Genomic DNA, 20,717 nt, shown 5'->3' with positions numbered 1-20,717 from the left:
GGTTAAGGATCCAGCATCTCTATGAGCTGTGGTGTAGGTCGTAGATGCAGCTCAGACCCCACGTTGTAGACCCCTAGTCTGGGAATCTGGGAACCTCCATATGACACGCAGGTGCGGCCCTAGAAAAGAAAAGAAAGAAAGAAAAAAAAGGTTCCAGAGAGCACCAGAAATGGGGTTAAGAACTGATAAAACCAAAGATACTTTCTATCAATCTGGCCCTTTTTTCTTCTTATAAATAATAAGTAAGATTCAAGTAAATGATGAAAAATAGCCAAGATAAAAATATTAAAACTACTTGTTTAAGCATGTTAATATATTCATATTCATTAAAAAACTCAATAATAACAAAATGGTGCAAAAGTTATATATTTTCTTAAAATTACTACCCATATTGCTTAGCTATACTAATCGATATTTAAAATCACATACTACATGTATTGTAACAGAATTTTCTTTAAAAATTGGGTGCACTGTGAACAATTAATCATTCTTAAAAGCATATTCATCAAATGAATCAAATAGAAAGGTTTCAAGGTTCAAATGAACTGAGAGAGAAAAACATGAGAGATATTATCAGAAAAAGCAATTAAGATGTTAATTTGAATGCTTTACCACCATTTTTTTTATATTTACCCCTCTATTTTAATCAAGTACTTGTTTTCCAAGCACCTAGCAATATAAAGGACCATACTTTTTTCCATTTAAATGTTTTCATATTAAAAAAAGTAATACATACTAGCAGAACAAAATATAAATGCTAATAATCTCATTAATCCTACTTCCTTAGAATTAGCATTATTGTTTAGATGTGTGTCCTTCCAGATTTTTAAATGCACTTATATACGTCTACATATAATAAATAACTACGTGTATAGGCACATGTTTTTACTGAATTATACATTGATCACAGCTAAATCTTTTGACTGGAGCAGATAGTCTTTGGAATAGTTTCTGTGCATTAATACTTAAAACAGTCTTGAGCCTCATTTCATTTTATTTCATTTTAAGTATAGTTGCTTTACAATGCTGTGTTTACGCTTCACTCCAAACAAAAAACAAATTGAGACATAAAGAAATTAAGCAATTTGCCTAAGCTCACACTAGTACCAAATGGTTGCTTTTTCATTTAACAATTTATCATGGACATTTTCCTTTATTTCTCATTACTATGATGAACATCTTTATATAGATAGTTGTATGTATCCATGCTGAAGGATTTCTGCAAGTGTGAGTTGACTCACAGAGGATGTAACTTTTATAAACATTATTTTACCATGAAAATATTCTTTGTTATATATGAAGTCATCTCCTTTGCTACTTCCTTTGTTACTCTGTAGCATTTACCTTGCAACTTACTACTTGCTTCCCTTTGTCCAAAATGGTTCCATATATAACAAAGGATATGAGATGACAAAGCAGCATACAAATCTGTAACAAGTTAATGTGATGACTGCTATATATAATACATGTTTTATGCAATATGATCATATATCACATCATATTAATCATGTATTATACATAGCAGTCACATGTACAAATACAGAAGCACCCCCATGTTAGAATGAACAGTTGCGGAGTTTCCATTGTGGCTCAGTGGAAATGAGTCTGACTAGTATCCATGAGGACGCAGGTTCAATCCCTGACCTCGCCCAGTGGGTTAAGGACCTGGTGTTGCCGTGAGCTGTGGTATAGGTTGCAGATGTGGCTCAGATCTGGTGTTGCCATGGATGTGGTATAGGCCAGTTGCTACAGCTCTGATTCAACCCCTAGCCTCTGACCTCCACATGCTGAGGGTGCAGCCCTAAAAGATTAAAAAAAAGGAACATGTTGTGTTGCAATTGCTCACAAGAGAGCTTCTTTCATAAGGTGCTATTGTTTATTTGGCTACTTATTACAGGCCAGCTACTATACCTTATTGCTTATCTCATTTATTTCTACAACAACCATAAACTAAGTACCTTTATTGCAGCTATTTTATAGATGAGAAAAACCATTGAGATTTACACCCAGACACTATTCCCAAAGAAGTGCTTCTACCCCCTTTGCTAAACAGCATCTTCTAAAATTAAAGAATTTTACTGAGTATTAGCTGCTATGCCACACTCTTTCACAAGCTTTAACTAACTACATATTCTATAAAACTATCCCTTTGAACAAAGCATGCAGCCTTACACTAAATATGAGGGAAAAGCTCTAGATTAATTATGTATTTCTTCCTACAGCTATAAGCTAATGATCTGTCATACTTATTTCTTCATTCAACAAACATTTATTAAAAGCTTATGGTGTCCATGGTACTTCTGGACTATCCTTGTATAAGCAAAATTTTTGTCCATCTTCATTTCATCATTTTAAGCAAATAAAGCATTACATTTGAATTTTTACCTTTTTCATTTCATCCTCAAATGCCTTTTCCAAATATTTGTATCTCCTGATGAGCTTATTGAAGACCTAAACATAAATAAGAACCAATCAATATTATGTAAATAATCTTATTTTATTTCATTTTTGTTTTTATAAAGCCACACCCTGTGGCATATGGAAGTTCCCAGGTTAGGGGTCGAATCAGAGCTGTTGCAGCCAGCCTACACCACAGACACAGCAATGCCAGATCCAAGCCATGTCTGCAACCTACACCACAGCTCTTGGCAATGCTGGATCCTTAACTCACTGAGCAAGGACAGAGATTGAACCCATGTCCTCATGGATACTAGTTGAGTTTGTTACCACTGAGCCATGATGGGAACTCCCTATAAACAACTTTAAAAGGAAACAGAAGGAGGTGCAGAAACTCACCCTCATTTCCATATGGGTGTACACTAATAAAAATGTATAGTTAAACATGTTCAGACTGTGATATGGGAACTACAAGCATTTCAAAGGAGTTATTACAACCTGGGGGAAAAGAAATTACAATTCACAGGTAGAATAAAACCAATGTATTCAAGAATATAACAGGTGAGAGACCAGACATAACTGATGAAAATAAAATGAAGATAATTTTAAAGCTTTGTGAGGCAGAGATTGAAAATAACTGAAATGAAGCAGATTACAGATATAATCACTTAGATACTAGATGGGATGGGGAGGAGATCAGAGTTCAGGGGAGAATCATGTTTCTTCTGCCCAGGTGAACGACACACACATGTTTTCAGCAGATGAGCAGTAGATTACCAGCCCTCCACAATCCAGTTAGAATTCTCAAGTAGGGTTTGGATCTGTATCAGTGGAATTCTGGACTCTTTTCTAAGTGGCATGATGTTTGCTGTGGATTGAATGTTTATTTTCCTTCTAAATTGATACACTGAAGCCCTAATCCCCAAGGTGGCTGTAGTTGGAGGTGGGAACTTCAGGAAGTGGTTAAATGAGGTCATGAGGGTAGGGCCCTAATCTGATAGCGCTGAGGCCTTGTAAGAGCCAGGAAGAGATTCCTCACCAGGATCTAAATCTGCGGGCACCCTGACCTTGGACTTCTCAGCCTCCCAAATTGCAAAACATAAAATTCTGTTGTTTAAGCCACCCAGACTGTGGTATTTTATTATGGCAGCCCGAACAGACTAAGGCAATCTTATTTAAATGAGGATTTGACAAATATTATTTTAATAAATATGGAAATGGTTTGTGAATCCAACACCTTTCTCTCATACCTACATGATATATGCTCATCTAAAACTCTGTGTGTTTATCCCTTAGTGATTAAGATGGAATCCAAGAGTAAAAACTATACCATTGCCCTTTAAGAGGGAAGAAGAATGGTTCAGACAGCAAACTAATGTGCAATAAGGAAAAAGAATAAACTGTGTTGAAATCCTACAAATTTGATTTCTAACTTGCACTAGCACTCACATACTCTTTACTGTGATTATTACCAGGAAAAAGAATTCTCCTTAACCCAGAATGATAAATCAAATCCCCACAGGTAAATGTCTACATAGGAAAGCAAAAGCCACTATGCTACAAAAGCACTCTCCAAAGAACTAACTAAAATTAATTTCCACTCAAATCCATCTCTCTATTTCATTTCTCTCTCAACCGGACTACCCCACTGATCAGTTTTCCTGCCAGTCTAATCAGTATACAATAACATAATAAACTCAGAAACAATGTGTTAAAGGTCTTTCAAATATAAGTATTCTACATGAAAAACAAAACTGTAAGTAAAAAGAAACTACCCTACTTAGATATAATGAAGAGGTGAAGTGTAAATACATCTTTTTTATTTTCAGGTAAGAGGTAAAAGCAAACAAACAAAAAAATAACATAGCTCTATCTTTGTCTTATTATGAATTCAGCTAAGTATCTCTTCATATGTTTAAGAGCTATCTAATACTCCTATTTAAAAAGCGGCCTATAGAATTTCTGAACCTCATATTTGTTTTGGGTTTTTCTTGTTTTTGTTGTTTTTTGGGTTTTTCTTTTTTTGCTTTTTAGGGCTGCACCTGTGACATATGGAGATTCCTAGGCTAGGGGTCCAATTGGAGCTACAGCTGCCAGCTTATGCCACAGCCACAGCAAAGCAGGATCCGAGCCATGTCTGTGACCTACACCACACTCATGGCAATGCCAGATCCTTAAACCACTGAGTGAGGAACCACTGGTTCCTAGTCAGATTCATTTCCCCTGCACCATGACAGGAACTCCTGTTCCTAATGTTTTCTTAATTGTGTTCAGATGTTTCCCTTCCAGTACAACACTCTCTTAGTGACAAGCTCTACCTGAGCATAGTTTCGGATGGTTTCATGATCTTCATTTGCTGAAAACACACAGTGGTTGGTCATCTTGGTCTTGTCACCATCATCTATGCGTGTTCCTCCAGGGGCTGAAAAGAGAAAGATAATGACCATTAGGAGAATACTGAAATCAGAAGAGTATTTTTGCAGAGCAGATCACTTCCTGTACATCAAGGAAAACAATAAAAGAAGGTGTCATGGAAACATTCATAGAATGATGTGTATGCAGAGATGCACGATTTTTAAATTATCATCTTAATAAAAGTTTGTTTCAGGTGGTTATATTCATTACAAAGGGCTAATTAAATCTCCTGCATAAATTAATTGCATCAGAATAGACTCCTGAAGGAGCTCACTTTTTTTTTGTCTTTTTTGTTGTTGTTGTTGTTATTGTTGTTGCTATTTCTTGGGCCGCTCCCGCGGCATATGGAGGTTTCCAGGCTAGGGGTCAAATCGGAGCTGTAGCCACCGGCCTACACCAGAGCCACAGCAACGCGGGATCTGAGCCGCGTCTGCAACCTACACCACAGCTCACGGCAACGCCGGATCGTTAACCCACTGAGCAAGGGCAGGGACCGAACCCGCAACCTCATGGTTCCTAGTCGGATTCGTTAACCACTGCGCCACAACGGGAACTCCAGGAGCTCACTTTTCTAAAAACTAATTTACTTATAAAAGATACATTCATGTTACTATGGCTTGTTTACATTTCTAATATAATGCAAAAGTGGTCGTTCAATTTTCTACTCCTGCCATAGTGTACGAAATTGTTGTTCTGCATACTTGTGTTCACTAGATTCTATCACTGTAAGTTTGGTTCTTTCCCAAGTTTAACCATGCAAGCTAAACAATAATACTTATTCAGTGAATTTAATTCAATTATTCAATGCAGTTCCTGATGTTTCCCACATAGAGGCATGGTTCACATGTCAGGCTTGATGATATTTTGCTGGACTCCAGTTCACCAAGACTGGCACTGCCCAGACCTGGCTGTTCCAGTAGATCTGGCTGGCTTCTACTTCAAGAGTCATTACGACTGCTTCCTCCTCTACCAACCCAGTCATTCAATATACACTCTGACTCTTTGTCATTTGTATTTGATCCCCCAGTGGTTGCAGTGGCTAGGAAAGAGTATGTCTTATTCTCTCTCATCTTTTTCCCCATGGCCTATAAAATATTATGGAGTAAATAGATTAGAACAAAAGGATGCCTTTTTTTCTATGACTCAACTTTCCTCATTCAAAGGCTTTTCTTGTACTTTCAAAGGTGGCCATTACAAACATTGGTTGATTAAGAGAACAGTCAGAACTCTATGTATTTTTGTTTTCTGGTTTTACTTCATCAGAATTAGGGTAGAAGGTCTGAGCAAGCCAAATTAGATTAATACTTATCATATACCCAACAAATATTTACAGAGTATATACTTGAACCATCCACTTTATTTATTTCAGTGTATAACTGCCTTGATTTAAGTTTGATTTCAAATCTTTGCATGAAATGGGACATACAGAACCAACTATTTTTCAGAGTCCACCATACAGTTTTATAAGTAAATTAGTTTTCAGAGAAGTTAGCTCCTTTAGAAGTCTATTCTTATGCAGTTAATTTATGCACAAGATTTAATTAGCCCTTTGTAATGAATATAACACCTATAACAAAATTTTATTAAGATGATAATCTTCTAAATATTCTGGCCTAATGACGCCTATCCGATAGAGGTTACGTAACTGCAAAGTCTTGATTTTTGAAACTATGGTCTTTTAAGAGGTAAGATTTAAAAATTGCATTTTCTTAGAAAACAAAACATTCATTACACATTAATAACATTGCTACAGCTGGCATTTAAAATTTTGTTCCCTGATAGGGGAACCAAGTATGAATTGCCATTTCTAAAAATTTTGGTGACCCTACTGTTTTTCTCAAAGTAGAAGTAAAAGAAAAGTAAAATATTTCTTATATCTACTCTTCAAAGTGTATAACTGAAAAACCACAATGACTGTTGTTTCAAGAACAACGGAAGAAGGTTAGATTATTTTGTGGGTGTGAGGAAAATTCACAAAGTGTTTATATAAAAAGAATGCACCTGGCTGACTACTCTTTACATCATAGGTGGGGCCTCAGAAGACATCTAGGGTTATACCACTTGCACTCATACACTGTACCCAACATCTTGCCCTCCCTTCTTTTGGATGTATGGATGTGGCATGAAGCTGTGAAATCTAGGCTGGAGCTATAAATGTGTTGCTCATTATTATAGAGATAGTCAATGAATCCTTGAGATAATCAGCGCAGACTATACAGATAGTTTAAAACGCACGTGGAGGTAATACATATGGAAACCTACATATGTGAGAAGTGGCACCCAGAAAGCTAGGAGGGAATCTAAATGGTTTGTGGGTTTTTGTTAATTTTTATTTCTAGGGCTGCCCTGTAGCATATAGAAGTTCCCAGGCTAGGGGTCAAATCAGAGCTGCAGCTGCTGGCCTATGCCACAGCCATGGCAACAGCAGATCTGAGCCGCTTCTGTGACCTACACTGAAGCTTGCAGCAATGCCAAATCCTCAGCTCACTAACAGAGGGATTGAGCCCTCATCTTCAGAGACAACATCAGGTCCTTAACACGTTGAGCCACAACAGGAACTCTTAAATGGTTTCATGTAAGGCAAGAAGGTAAAACACTTTGAAAACAATGAAAGAGTCAACAGTACTGCCAGGAAAATAGAGAGGACAGAAAAGGGTGCCTTGGACTGACTAATGAAGTCACGTGTGACTTTGGCAAGAACCAAAACTGACCGAAGAACATTCTTACACAGAATGTACCAGGGCATCAATAGAAGTATTTCATAATTAAGGAAATTTAAAAAGCCAATAATCACATCAGGGAAGGTTCAACTTTACTGTTAATTATGGTTTTAAATGATTTTTAGAATCACCTAAAGTAACACTCATACAAGGCAACAACATACTGCTGAATAAATAATGACAGTGGTAGAGTGTCATGCCTGTACAATATCCTATTCTCAAAAGTGTATGTATTTAGGTAAAGGAGTTTCTAGAAAAGAATTAACCAAGATATTTACAGTAATTATTGTTGGGTATAGGGATATGAACACACTATCGACAGATTTTATACTTGGACTTGAATTATCTACAGTGATAATGTGAGATTTTCATACACAATAACAACAAAGTTAACTTGCTATATAGTGAAAGCAAGCAGTTCAGATCAAAAGGGGGCCTGGATTTCCTTCGCTGTGCAAAAGCTTGTAAGTTTCACTAGGTCCCATTTGTTTATTTTTGTTTTTATTTCTATTGCCTTGGGAGACACAAGAAAACATTTGTATAACTTACGTCAGAAAATGTTTTGCTATGTTTCTGCCAGGAATTTTATGGTTTCATGTCATGTTCAAGTCTTTAAGCCATTTTGAGTTTATTTTTGTGCATGGTGTGAGGGTGTGTTCTAATTTCATTGATTTACATGGAGCTGTCCAACTTTCCCAACACCACTAGCTAAAGAGACTGCTTTCCTCCGTTTTATATCCTTGCCTCCTTTGTCAAAGATTAATTGACCACAGATATCTGTATTTATTGCTGGGCTCTCTATTCTGTTCCATTGACCTATATATCTGTTTTTGTGCCAATACAACAATGTTTTGATTACTGTAGTTTTGCAGTATTGTTTAAAGTTTTGATTACTGTAGTTTTGCAGTATTGTTTATTTGTTTACACCTCCTGCTTTTTTTCCCCTAGGACTGTTTTGGCAATTCTGGGCCTTTTATAGTTCCATATAAATTTTTGGAAAAAAAATTAAATTTAATTTAAATTTATTTGTTCCAATTCTGCTTAAAAAAAAAAGTCATGGGTAAAAGGAAACCATAAAAAAAATAAAAATAACAATAAAAAAAAGAAACCAAAAGATGACCTACAGAATGAGAGAAAATACTTACAAACAATGCAACCAACAAGGACTTAATATCCAAAATATATAAACTCATATAACTCAACAACAAAAAAACAAACCACTCAATCAAAAAACGGACAGAAGACATCAGTAGACATTTCTCCAAAGACATACAGATGGTCAGTGGGCACATGAAAAGATACTCGACATCACTAATTATTAGAGAAATGTAAATTAAAACTACAATGAGGTACCACCTCACACTGGTTGGAATGCCCATCATTAAAATATCTACAAATAACAAATGCTGGAGAGGGTGTAGAGAAAAAGGAAGCCTCCTATACTTCTGGTGGGAATATAAGTTGGTGCAACCATTATGGAAAATAGCATGGAGGTTCTTCAGAAAACTAAAAATAGAATTACCTCATGATCCAGTAATCCCACTCCTCAGCATATATGCAGACAAAACCGTAATTCAAAAAGATAATGCACCCCTGTGTTCATTGCAGCACATTTCACAATAGCCAAGACATGGAAGTAAACTAAATAACCATCAGCAGATGAGCAGATTAAGAAGATATGGTTCATATATGAAATGGAATACTACACAGTCATTAAAAAGAACCAAATAATGCCATGTGTAACAACATGGATGCAAGTAGAGATTATCATACTAAGTGAAGCAAGGTAGAAAGAAAATGACAAATTTCATATATCACTTACATGAGGAATCTAAAATACAGCACAAATGAACCTATCTGCAAAATAGAAACAGACTCACAGACATAGAGAACAGATTTGCAGCTGTCAAGAGGGCAGGGGTAGGAGCAGGATAAACTGGGAGTTTGGGGTTAGCAGATCAAACTATTACATTTAGACTAGATAAACAATAAGGTCCTACTGTATAGCACAGGGAACTATATCCGATATCCTGGGATGGAAAATAGTATGAAAAAAAGACTGTATATATAATGTGTGACTGAGTCACTAGGCTGTACAGCAGAAAACTGGCACATTGCAAATCAACTATACTTTAATAAAATATATAAAAACTTTAAAAGGGGTGCCTGGAAGTAAAGGGGGCCCTGAACCAATGTAGACACAAAAGCTTAGAGGCTGAAATTAAAGGGTGGCCCTACCTCAAAATGGAGGAATGCATACACCCATCTTAAAGTAGGTTGGCTTAAGCTGAATTTCTCAATGAGAAATGCTGATAGCATGCTGGGCAGGGCAATTTTTTATTGTGCTGAATGTTCCTTGCATAAAGCAGGTGGCATACCTGGCTTCCACTCCCAAGTCTTTGTAACAACCAAAACACTTGCACATATTTGCAAATGTCCCCTAGGCCGTTGAAAAACACTGGCCTGGAGGGTCTGACCACTTTTAGTGACTAATGGTTATCATAGGAACTAATTATGAACACCAAGTTCTCTAAGAATAGTTATGAGAGGGAAAATGCATGATTTTTTTTTAATTTTTTTTTTTAATTTAGAAATGGATTTTTTTTTTTTTTTTTTGGCTGTACCTGTGGCATGTGGTTATTCCTGAGCCAGGGATTGAACCTGGGGCCATAGCAGCTACCCAAGCTGCTGCAATAAGAATGCCAGAACTTTAATCTGCGGTGCCACAAAGGAACTCCAAAAATGGGTGGCTGTGATACCTAATAAGCATTTAGACCAACATGCCATGCCATTTAAATAATACTCTGAAGCCTTCTTCCCTGATGCCTTTGCTCTACGTGTCATAGTTTTATTTTGCTTTAACTTATCTTAAGAAATCCAAAAATCTATCTACCTGTAGTCCCTTTAACCATATACGCACGATACAAGGATGTTTTAAAAACCAGACTTAAACTACATTTCTTAGACATTTTCTTACATACAGTGAAACGAAAAATTAATGAAATACTGGCAATTTTTTCTTTAACTAAACCAAGTGGCCAGTTTGTGCTGAATATCAATGAAGGTCCTCAATTCTATGCTTCTCTTAATCAATAATCATGTCACAGCCACGTTAATACCATTCCAAATTTAGGTAAGGGTCAGAGAGACTCCCATTGTAATTTTTTAAAATCAACTATCATAGATGTAAGCGTGTAAAGATACTATCTCATAAGAAAATACTTCAACAGAATGGAAAGCACATATATGACAAGAAGACACTAATATGTGGTTTACCAAGCATACTGCCAGCCACCAGGATATCGAAGAGTGTGTCTGCATAGCGACGATAATCTAATCTTGAGCCTGTGGAGTCCAGAAACTTGGCTACAGCTTCAAGGTCATCACCAGCTTCATTAAGCCCCTGGACGAGTGTATCCCTGAAGACTGTGGGTTCGAATTTCTCTTTTTCATCTAAAATAAATAAATTAGATAGTCATTCTTTTACCAACACATCATACTCCCAAATGCAACCATACATTTCCTTTGTTCCCTGTTCTTTATTTGGTAGCATGACCAAATGGTAAACTTTATTTAAAAGTTGAAGAATAATTAAGTTTTTCTACTAGTTTTCTATGTTCTGAAAGTCCATGTTACACATTTCTATAAGAGACTTATTTCTGTTTAAAGAGGCCGCAAAAATATGTTACCTCTACCCAATAACATAAAAAAATTGATGACATCATTTGTGTCACTCATAGGACAGGGCAATGTAAACTACTAACCCTAACTATCTGATTAAAAAATAAAGTATAACAATCAAAACTTTAAAATTTTATTTCATCAAAGATATAAAAGAATCACCTAAGAATAAGGGAGAACACATAAACAAACAAAATAAAGATGAGGAGGGAAGGGATAAAGAGAGACATCTCTTTTTAAATTTCTTACTGAGGTATAATTGATACATAACATTCCATCAGTCTCAAGTATATAACACAATAATCTGATATTTGTATATATTGCAAAATGACCATTACAATTCGTTAGGCTCCATCACCACAGTTATATTTTTTTTTGTTGTAATGAGAATTTTTCACATCTTTCTTAGCAACTTTCAAATACGCAATATAGTATTATTAACTATAGTTATCATGCTGTACATTGTATCTTCATGACTTGTTTGATAACTGGAAGTCTGTACCTTCTAACCACCTTCCCCCATTGGGCCACCCTCTGCCTCCAGCAACCATCTATCTGTTATGTATGAGTTTTTGTTTGTGTGTGTGTGTGTTTTTAATATTCCACATATAAGTGAAATCATACTGTATTTGTCTTTCTCTGACTTACTGAAAAACTCCGAAGTACTGAAAATTCCGAAGAGCTTTTTTGCTTATGGAAGTTATATCTATGGATACTTAACTTTATAGAGATTAAAACAAAAAATTAAAATGTTAGATTAAAAATGTTAACGAGAAGAGATGCATTGTTTAACATTTTTGCAAATCTCTAATGTCTGGCTTTATGGCAGACAGATGGATTCCCAAATGTGCTACATGCAATTTGGTGTAATATCACACATCCTGAAGCCTCTGAAAAACACCACTGTAAACTCATGAGAGAATGTGTGAAAGGGGCAAGTAATAGCTTAGTATTATGATGAAAACAGTTTTGATTCTGTAGATTCCCAGAAGTGTTTCAGGGATAGAGATATTAAATAGCTTCCTATCCTCAGCAGACTCTAAAGAGACTTCTTGTGGAAGGTCAGTTTGGAGCCAGACCTTGAACAGAGTGAGGATTATATGCTACTGAAAAAAGTTGAAAATGACAAATGAGGACAAATGAGGCATAAGAAAAATGACTAGATTAAGCTAAAAGATCTAAGGACGTCACCTTTTTCACTCATTAAGGAGAATGAGTCTGGATGTAAAGACAGAACACCATAGGATGAACACAAAACTTCAAAAAAAATCCTGCCATAAATATCTTTAGACAGGTAAGTCATATTGCAATTGTAAAGGGAGAGAAGGCTATAGGAAAAAAGAAACATTTCACGAATAAAAAAATTGTTCCTGGAGTTGCCGTCGTGGTGCAGCAGAAACAAATCCGACTAGGAACCATGAGGTTGTGGGTTCAATCCCTGGCCTCGTTCAGTGTGTTAAGGATCCAGCGTTGTTGTGAGCTATGATGTAGGTCGCAGACGCGGCTTGGACCTGGCGTTGCTGTGGCTGTGGCTGTGGCCGGCAGCTACAGCTCCGTTTCAACCCCTAGCCTGGGAACCTCCATATGCTGTGGGTATGGCCCTAAAAAGACAAAAAGACCAAAAAAAAAATTGTTCTTGAAAATGAAAAATATGATAGAAAATGTTAAAAAATTCAATAGAAGAGTAGAAAGAGAAGCTAAGAAACTAGGGGGGAAAAGTCAAAGACCTACAAAATAAGAGCAAAAAGAAAAAAAAGGGCAAATCAGTCAAATGTCCAAATAATAACAAAAAGACAATTTTTTCAAAAAGGAAAGGAAATGACTTAAAGATTTCAAGAAAGTTTTACAGAATGGAAGGACATGAGTTTCCCAATAAAGGACTGTCTGGGGACCCAGCACAAGGATTGAAAATGGATCCACCACAAGGTGCAGCTGTGATGGTGAAATCCCAGAACACTGGGAATAAAGTGACTCTCTGAAGTTTCAGGGGGGAAAAAAAAAAAAACCCCATACCACATATAAATTATCAAGAAAACAGATGACTGAAACAGAATTGCCCAACAGAAATACCAGAAACCAAAAGACACTCCTTTAAAATCCTTAGGGAAAACAATTTTCAAACTAGAATTCCAGTGTTTAAACTATTAATCAAACATAGGAACCAAATAAATATATTTTGAGACAGTCAAGGCCTCAAAAATTATGTTTCTCATACACTCTTTTTATTTATTTTTTATTTTTTTATTTTTGCTTTTGAGGGCCACAAGTGCAGCATATGGAAGGAAGTTACCAGGCTAGGGGTGGAATTGGAGCAGCAGCTGCCAGCCTACACCACAGCCACAGCAACTTAGGATCAGAGCTGAGTGCAAAACCTATACCATGGCTCACGCAATGCCAGATCCTTAACCCACAGAGCAAGGCCAGGGATCGAACCAGTGTCATCATGGTTACTGGTCGGGTTTGTTACCATTGAGCCATGATGGGAACTCCATGTTTTTCATACACTGTTTTTAAAAGTGACTGAAACAGACACTCCACAAAAATGAGAGAATAACTAATGATTTCACTACCTTATTAAGTCATGAGATCTCAGGAAAAAGAGAAGAAAATCTAAGAGACAGACAACATTTCGAGCATTTCAAGTTAACAGCTGGACAGACAGCCTAGACAGCTAACTGACTGGAAGAGGGTTTTTCAATATAACCATACAATGTGATGTGATATATGGTCAAAATTCCTTGACTATCACTTCAAATTCCTAAAGTGCTTATATTAAGGATTTATGTAGCACAGGGAAAGGTTAGTGTTAGTTTCAACACACAGAAAAGTAAGCAAAAAGTAAATAAGTAAAATTATTATCCAAGGTATTCATTCCAAAGAAAATACGGTGTTCACAAAAAGAGATCAAACAAATTTCAGTCCAGCTTGAATAACATGTACAAAATCCCAATAATATAAACCCTAAATAGGAATCTAACTAAAATTGTGATGCAATGAAGGGACCAAGGAGGATAGAGGTTTGCGGGTGTGTGGGGATGTGAAAGAAGCCCAAATCCTCATCTCCCATAGCAAGTTGTGCATCTAGAAGAACACCAACAGAAAAATCAGGAAATAAGCCACATAGAAATGTTATTTGGCCGCAGCAGTGAAAGAGTCAAAGTAGCTGGCGAAGAAGCTTGCTGTTGTTACGACATGACTTGCAGAACTGTTTGAATGTTTAAACCATGGGTGTGCATAACTTTCATGCAATTTAAAACTACATTTAATAACCAGACAGCACCTGCCTGGTTTGTACAGACTGGGGCTAATAGAAGGGATGTGTTCTAAGGGGTTAACATTGAATAAAGCCTCAGAAGCCAAGGAGAATGTCATTTGCTGTACCAGTCAGAGTCACGCAGCATAAGATACCATGAAGAAAGATGTCAATTAACTTGAACACTATTGTCATGACCAAGAGATAAAAGTCCTTTTGATCCCCAAAGTAAAACACAATGCAGCCAAAAACATGCAATATTGACTGCAGAAAAAACATATTAGTGTCTTATTGTGTAGAAGGGGAGGGAGAAAATGGGCACTCTAGAGGCATAGGTCATGGGGCAATGGAGGGGACATTGTGACCCACAGGACAAACTTACTGGCAAGGAGAGGAAACGTCATTCCTTACCCAGAGTCTAGCCAAAGGGTAATTCTTCTCCCGCCTTGAGAAAAAGTTCCCTTTCCTTTAATACAAAAATTCAATAAGTAAAAAGACCAAACAAAAGGTGTTTATTAAGTCCTGTGACCAGCTCCTAAAATCAACTGAGGCCATCCACACAATGGCACTCCCCCATGCTTGAAGGTTGACTCAGGTAGCAGAATAGACTTTGATGGTTTGAAAATCATAAATTCAAGGCACTGGAAAATATAGACTGGTCAATAAGGTAAAATCCAGACTAAGATATGAATGCATGCAGAGGGCTTTGCTGTGAATCTGAGAAACCCCTTAAAAACTCCTGCTGGAAAAAAGACCTTCATAATCCAGTTATACTTTTTCAAAAGACTTGCCAGTTATACTTTTTCAGAAGACTTACTAATGGAAAGGGGGAGTAAAAGGGGATAGACAGCATATCACACCCAGAAGTATTTCAATAGTGAGTAATAACACACTAGGTCAAAATGATCACATATAGCTTGAGAATCTTAAAGTCACAATGGCTTGGGAGGATTTTTTTGCAGCCTGAAAAGCAAAACTCCCACCTGCTAAAGTAAGTGTCCATTTACAGGAATACAAAATTCCTGTAGAAGAAAATGGCAAAAACATTAATGGACATTTGGGGAAATTGACAATATTTTATACAAAGATTTTTTTCATCAGAAACAACAAATAGTGGATGTGATTCGTATTTCACTTGAAGACAATGAAGCAGAAACACCAACAAAATCTTAATGAAAATATGCCATTGATTCCTTGAGTTTCCATTTGGCAGGTCAAACCTCCCCTGAGGTGGGAAGCACACAGAGTCTCAAATTTACACTGTGCTGGTGAATCACAAGTGTGACACTAAAGAGCCAGTCATAATCACCCTTACATGACATAGAAGAGCAGTCCTATTTCTGACACTCAAATATGCCTGTAAGTTACCTGAATACATCACTTTCACTAAGAATGATGGTAACTGGTTAATATAGCATTTCCCCAACATGTTAATTAAGTGACAAATAACATAATCTACACCCCTTTCTGAAGGTCACTGAGGTGTAGTAAATTAAATGAGTAAGAACTATGATGGGTTTTCTAACTAAACACACACAGGTTTACTTACATATATATTTCCACATTTAAAGATTTACTTCATTAGTTCCTAATACCCCTTATTATAAATCTAAGAATGATTCAAAACTGCCAGCACAGATCTAAAGCCTCAGAGAAACCTGAGTAAGTGGACACTCTGGATGCCCCAAATTTGGTATTTTTTTTTCTCTCCTATTTCCACTATTTTTTTCTTTTTGGCTGCACTCACAGAATTCGGAAGTTCCTAGGACAAAGCCAAATCTGAGGATAGCGTTGATCTATGCCACAGGTGCAGCAATGCTAGATCCTTAATCCACTGTGCCACAGCAGGAACTCCTATTTTCACTAACTTTAATCCAACTTTTTCCAAAATTTACAAGGAGGTCAGTTCAATTATTAAATATTTCATCTAGCAAAGCATTAACGCTCAGGGGAGAAGCATTCACCCTTTCTGACTCCCACAAGTCACACTAGAAAACAGAATTTCTTTGAGGAAATATAAGCAACATACGTATATTTCAGAAAGGGTAAGTTCTATGTCCTACCATAATGTTTAATTTTGATGTGAAGCAAAAAGAAATACATTTTTATACTAACTTGGCGTAGACGAGCATTACCTTTACTGGGAAACAGCTTTAAACTGAGGACCGAGCGTCAGAAGACAGCCTATCGAAACGACCTTGAAATACCCTCAGTAGGTTTTTTTTCTCAGCTCTACAAAACTGCTAACCATTTATATGAAGTCAGCCCCATCGTCACAGAAAAAGAAAAGCCAAAGCTCGATGAATCGTCAGGAGGCAATTCACTACCATGAAGAGCAGAAAATGAGGGTGACTCCATTTTTTGTCCCCCAGTCAGCAGTTTGGCACAAAATGGCTCAAGGGCTGCTTTAATCCCCAGCAGACCAGAGTTATATAAATGTAAGATCAACTGACAAACGATATAGAACATATTTCTGGGTAGCCCTCTGAGTACTCCCACAGCAATCGCGCCGCGCAGGCACAATCTTGCCCACCAAATGAATCAGAGGTAAACCAGTTCAGCTTTAGAAGAAATCTTTCCAGTTCAAAACTGAAGACTGACTGTAAGGGCCAGTTTACTCGTTGAATCATGCCTGCTGTTGCGCAATAACTCCTTGGGCCCTCTTGGCTTTCGAGCTCAGCTACCGTGAATCAGCGTCACACTAATAAAGCTGAGTGAGCTGGAGATCCAGGTCTCAGATTAACACGTTCCTTCAGTGGGCAGACAGTGGCAAACCTTTCTTCACCTCACAGTAAGGCATACATTAACTATTATCACATTATAGGCACAACAATACCTTCACTGTAACTGGGTTTGCGATTAAGTCCTTTGGAAATCATCGACGTCATTTATTTTTTCAGGACTGCTTTAAACAATGAGACAAGGAATGCACACTGATTGCAGCCCCTGGTATTGCTCTCTGCTTCCAGATTTCAATCCCCATTGTGCAGTGGGGACACTGCTAAGAAAACTAAACAGGAGGTGGTTCAGGCTATACTCATACTTAGCTTATGGGGATGTGTTAAGGATACAAAAAATAAAAATAAAAAAGAAGAGAGCAAGACAGAAATACTGTACAAAATAACTTTTGTTTTTAAAATATTTTTTAACTTTCATTTTTTAGTGGGAATGTGAATCTTTCTGGCAAGCAGCATTTATAGTTAAATTTAACCTCACTGCTACCTACTCTTGCAATCTCTTCTAAATCAAATAATCTATTGTATTGAGAATTCTCTTCTTCCTACATGACTACACTTGCCACTTATGTTGACACAGCATCACAAAAGAACATCAGCTACAGGCACTGCCTCAAGGCTGGAAATGCCAAAGGCATATGATAAAGATTATCAATTAAACAATTTAGCATTCCACGACCAATGCATGACATTCTGCTTTGTAATCAGCAGAGGCCTTCAGAAAGATATTCAATCATCCTTTATCTTTATACGTAATACTTCCTTAAATATTTTTCAGTCACGCTCCTCAGTATTAGAAAACAAAATAACTTCATATCATGCTTCGTATTTTAAAAAAGCATCCTTATCAAGTTTTGGCTCAACTATTCTTAAATTCACGCGGATTTCTCTATAATTACACAAAACTGATTAAATGTTTTAAAAATTGCTTTAATTCTTCTTTTTTTTTTTTTTTTGTCTTTTTAGGGCTGCACCCACACATATGTAAGTTCCCAGGCTAAAGGGTGGAAATGGAGTCAAAGCCACTAGCCTACACCACAGCCACAACAATGTGGGATCCAAGCCATGCCCGCAACCTACACCACAGCCCACAGCAACACTGGATCCATAACCCACTGAGTGAGGCCAAGGATCAAACCCACATCCTCATGGATATTAGTTAGGTTCATTACCACTGAGTCACTACCTGTTTTAATTCTTTACACAGAAAGGATGATGAGATGAACGTAACATGAAAAGAAGTCACCCACCTATAGAAATTTTAGCAGCCACTATCAAACTCAGGATCTATCATCACTCTTCCCACAATAAAAGACACTTAAAAATATCCTGAGTTTTAAAGATATTTAGTTCATTGCAGCACTATTCACAATAGCCAAGACATGGAAACAACCTAAATGTCTATCGACTGATGAATGGATTAAGAAGATGTGTTATATATATACACAATGGAGTACTACTCAGCCATAAAAAGAACAAAATGATGCCATTTGCAGCAACAGGGATGGAACTAGAGACTCTCATCCTGAGTGAAGTAAGTCAGAAAGACAAATACCATATGATATCACTTATACCTGGAATCTAATATAGGGCACAGATGAACCCTTCCACAAAAAAAAATTCACGGACTTGGAGAACAGACTTGTGGTTGCCAAGGGGGAGGGGGAGGGAGTGGGATGGACTGGGAGTCTGGGATTAATAGATGCAGACTATTACATTTGGAGTGGATAAGCAATGAGATCCTGCTATATAGTACATATCCAGTCACTCATGATGGAACATGATGGAGCATAATGTCAGAAAAAGAAAATATATATGACTGGGTGAATTTGCTGTACAGTGGAAACTGAAAGAACACTGTAAACCAGCCATAATGGGAAAAATAAAAATCATTATAAAAAAATAAAGATATTTAGGGCAGTAAATTTAATTTGACTTCCTAAATTCTGAAAATGTTAAAACCCTTCAATATTTCTTTCCCAATTTACTCTTCTCTTGTTTTACTATCTTTGCTATGAACATTTTCTTAAAAACACAAAATAAAGCAAAAACCAAATGCAAACGCTGGTGTTAAAATGGTAAAGTTTATCAATTGCCTTCAAAGCCTCACATGAGAGTAACACAACCTGAATATATAATTATCCTCATTTTGAAGATAAAGACACAAAACACAGACAAGTTATGTGACTTGTCCAAAATCAAATACCCAAGAGACTGGCAGTTCTGAGGCTTGAATGTAGAAGTTCAGAGCTCAAAAGACAGGAATTAGTGAGGTTAGGTGGAAATAAGGATAATCCTAATTCTTCTCTTTGCAATTTTTTAAGAAACTGCAGCTAAAATTGGAGTCTGGAAACACCTGTAGGGGGAGCTCTTACACACTGCCATGTATCATCAATTACTTCAACAGGAAGAGACTTTTAAGTCTATATCTGAGAAAGGTGTTGATAAGATAACTTTACTATCCAGTAGGAAGAAGAAAACTTCTCTTCACCTTACATCCCAGCCAATCAGACTGTACCAGCCCCACCAATGAGAAGCCTCCATACTTTGGTCTCCCTGCTTCCTCATGGACTCTTATTATTTACTGCTTCTCTCAACACTTCTCTTTTCTCTATAATAGCAAGTTCCTCTGATTTGCCTATGCCCCGCCCCCCACAGTTAACATTATCTCAAATTGCAAATTCCCTGGACTATTACTGAATGAACTCACTTTTGCTAATAAAAGAAATGGATGTCATATTATTAAAGCTCACATTCTCCAATCTTATATTTGGATTAGAACTTTGGACACACACTCCCCTCTCCCTGCCATACACAAACACACAACCCAACCTACCCCTTTTCCGAGTTTTGAACCGCTGGCCTGTTAGCACTGGCTTCTGATGCTTATTCATAAAATTTCTGAAAACAAAGAAAATAAAGATTATGTATGTCAAATAAGCAAATCATGTAAATATGTAAAGCTAGTTAGCATATGTTCAACTGTACCCATACAGAATATACTTTTAAAAATGAGATTATTGTGACTATTGAACTAGCAAAACTTTTCAAGTTTAATAATATCTAGTGTCGATAAAAAGACACAGGAAGATAACTAGAGATATAAACTTTGACATAGTGGATAAACTCCATGCAACACTTTTGGGAAGCATTTGGTGAATATTCATAAATATTTATGTGTGCATAATCTATGGTCCAGCAATTCCTTTACTATCTGCTCTCACCTAAACTTCTCCTTTTCAGAGGCCTTCCCAGACCATTCTGACCGATAAGGCTCCTTCTCTCTCTCTCCCCTTCCTTATCTAGCTTTATTTCTCTTCACAGCTCATAGTACCCTGTCATGTTATTATTATTTGTTTACCATGGTCTGTTTCCACTGTGACAGTATAACCTTCGTGTGGGTGGGAACTCTGTAGGCTTTGCTCAATACTGTACCTTTAGTACCTAAAACAATACTGAGAATAAGCATTTAATAAATAAGCATTTAGTAGGTAATTGTCAAATAAGCTGCTGCAT

General features: G+C 36.8%; 1 protein-coding gene across 3 annotated transcripts in view; it reads right to left on the bottom strand.

Annotated features, from left to right (window-relative positions):
• BZW2 (basic leucine zipper and W2 domains 2) overlaps window positions 1–20,717 on the bottom strand; it is a 59,916-nt gene that overhangs the window by 21,025 nt on the left and 18,174 nt on the right. For all 3 annotated transcript variants that reach the window (XM_047754417.1, XM_047754418.1, XM_047754416.1), the window contains exons 2-5: window positions 20,038–20,102; window positions 10,809–10,985; window positions 4,716–4,819; window positions 2,386–2,451 (exon numbers count right to left, since the gene is read on the bottom strand). In XM_047754417.1, coding sequence (XP_047610373.1) covers window positions 2,386–2,451; window positions 4,716–4,819; window positions 10,809–10,985; window positions 20,038–20,095 — 405 coding nt within the window. In that variant the 5' untranslated portion in view covers window positions 20,096–20,102. The remainder of the gene's footprint in view (window positions 1–2,385; window positions 2,452–4,715; window positions 4,820–10,808; window positions 10,986–20,037; window positions 20,103–20,717) is intronic.

Source organism: Phacochoerus africanus, chromosome 11, assembly GCF_016906955.1.
Source record: "Phacochoerus africanus isolate WHEZ1 chromosome 11, ROS_Pafr_v1, whole genome shotgun sequence".
Lineage (NCBI taxonomy): Eukaryota > Metazoa > Chordata > Mammalia > Artiodactyla > Suidae > Phacochoerus > Phacochoerus africanus.
This window is presented reverse-complemented; position numbering and strand designations above follow the sequence as displayed.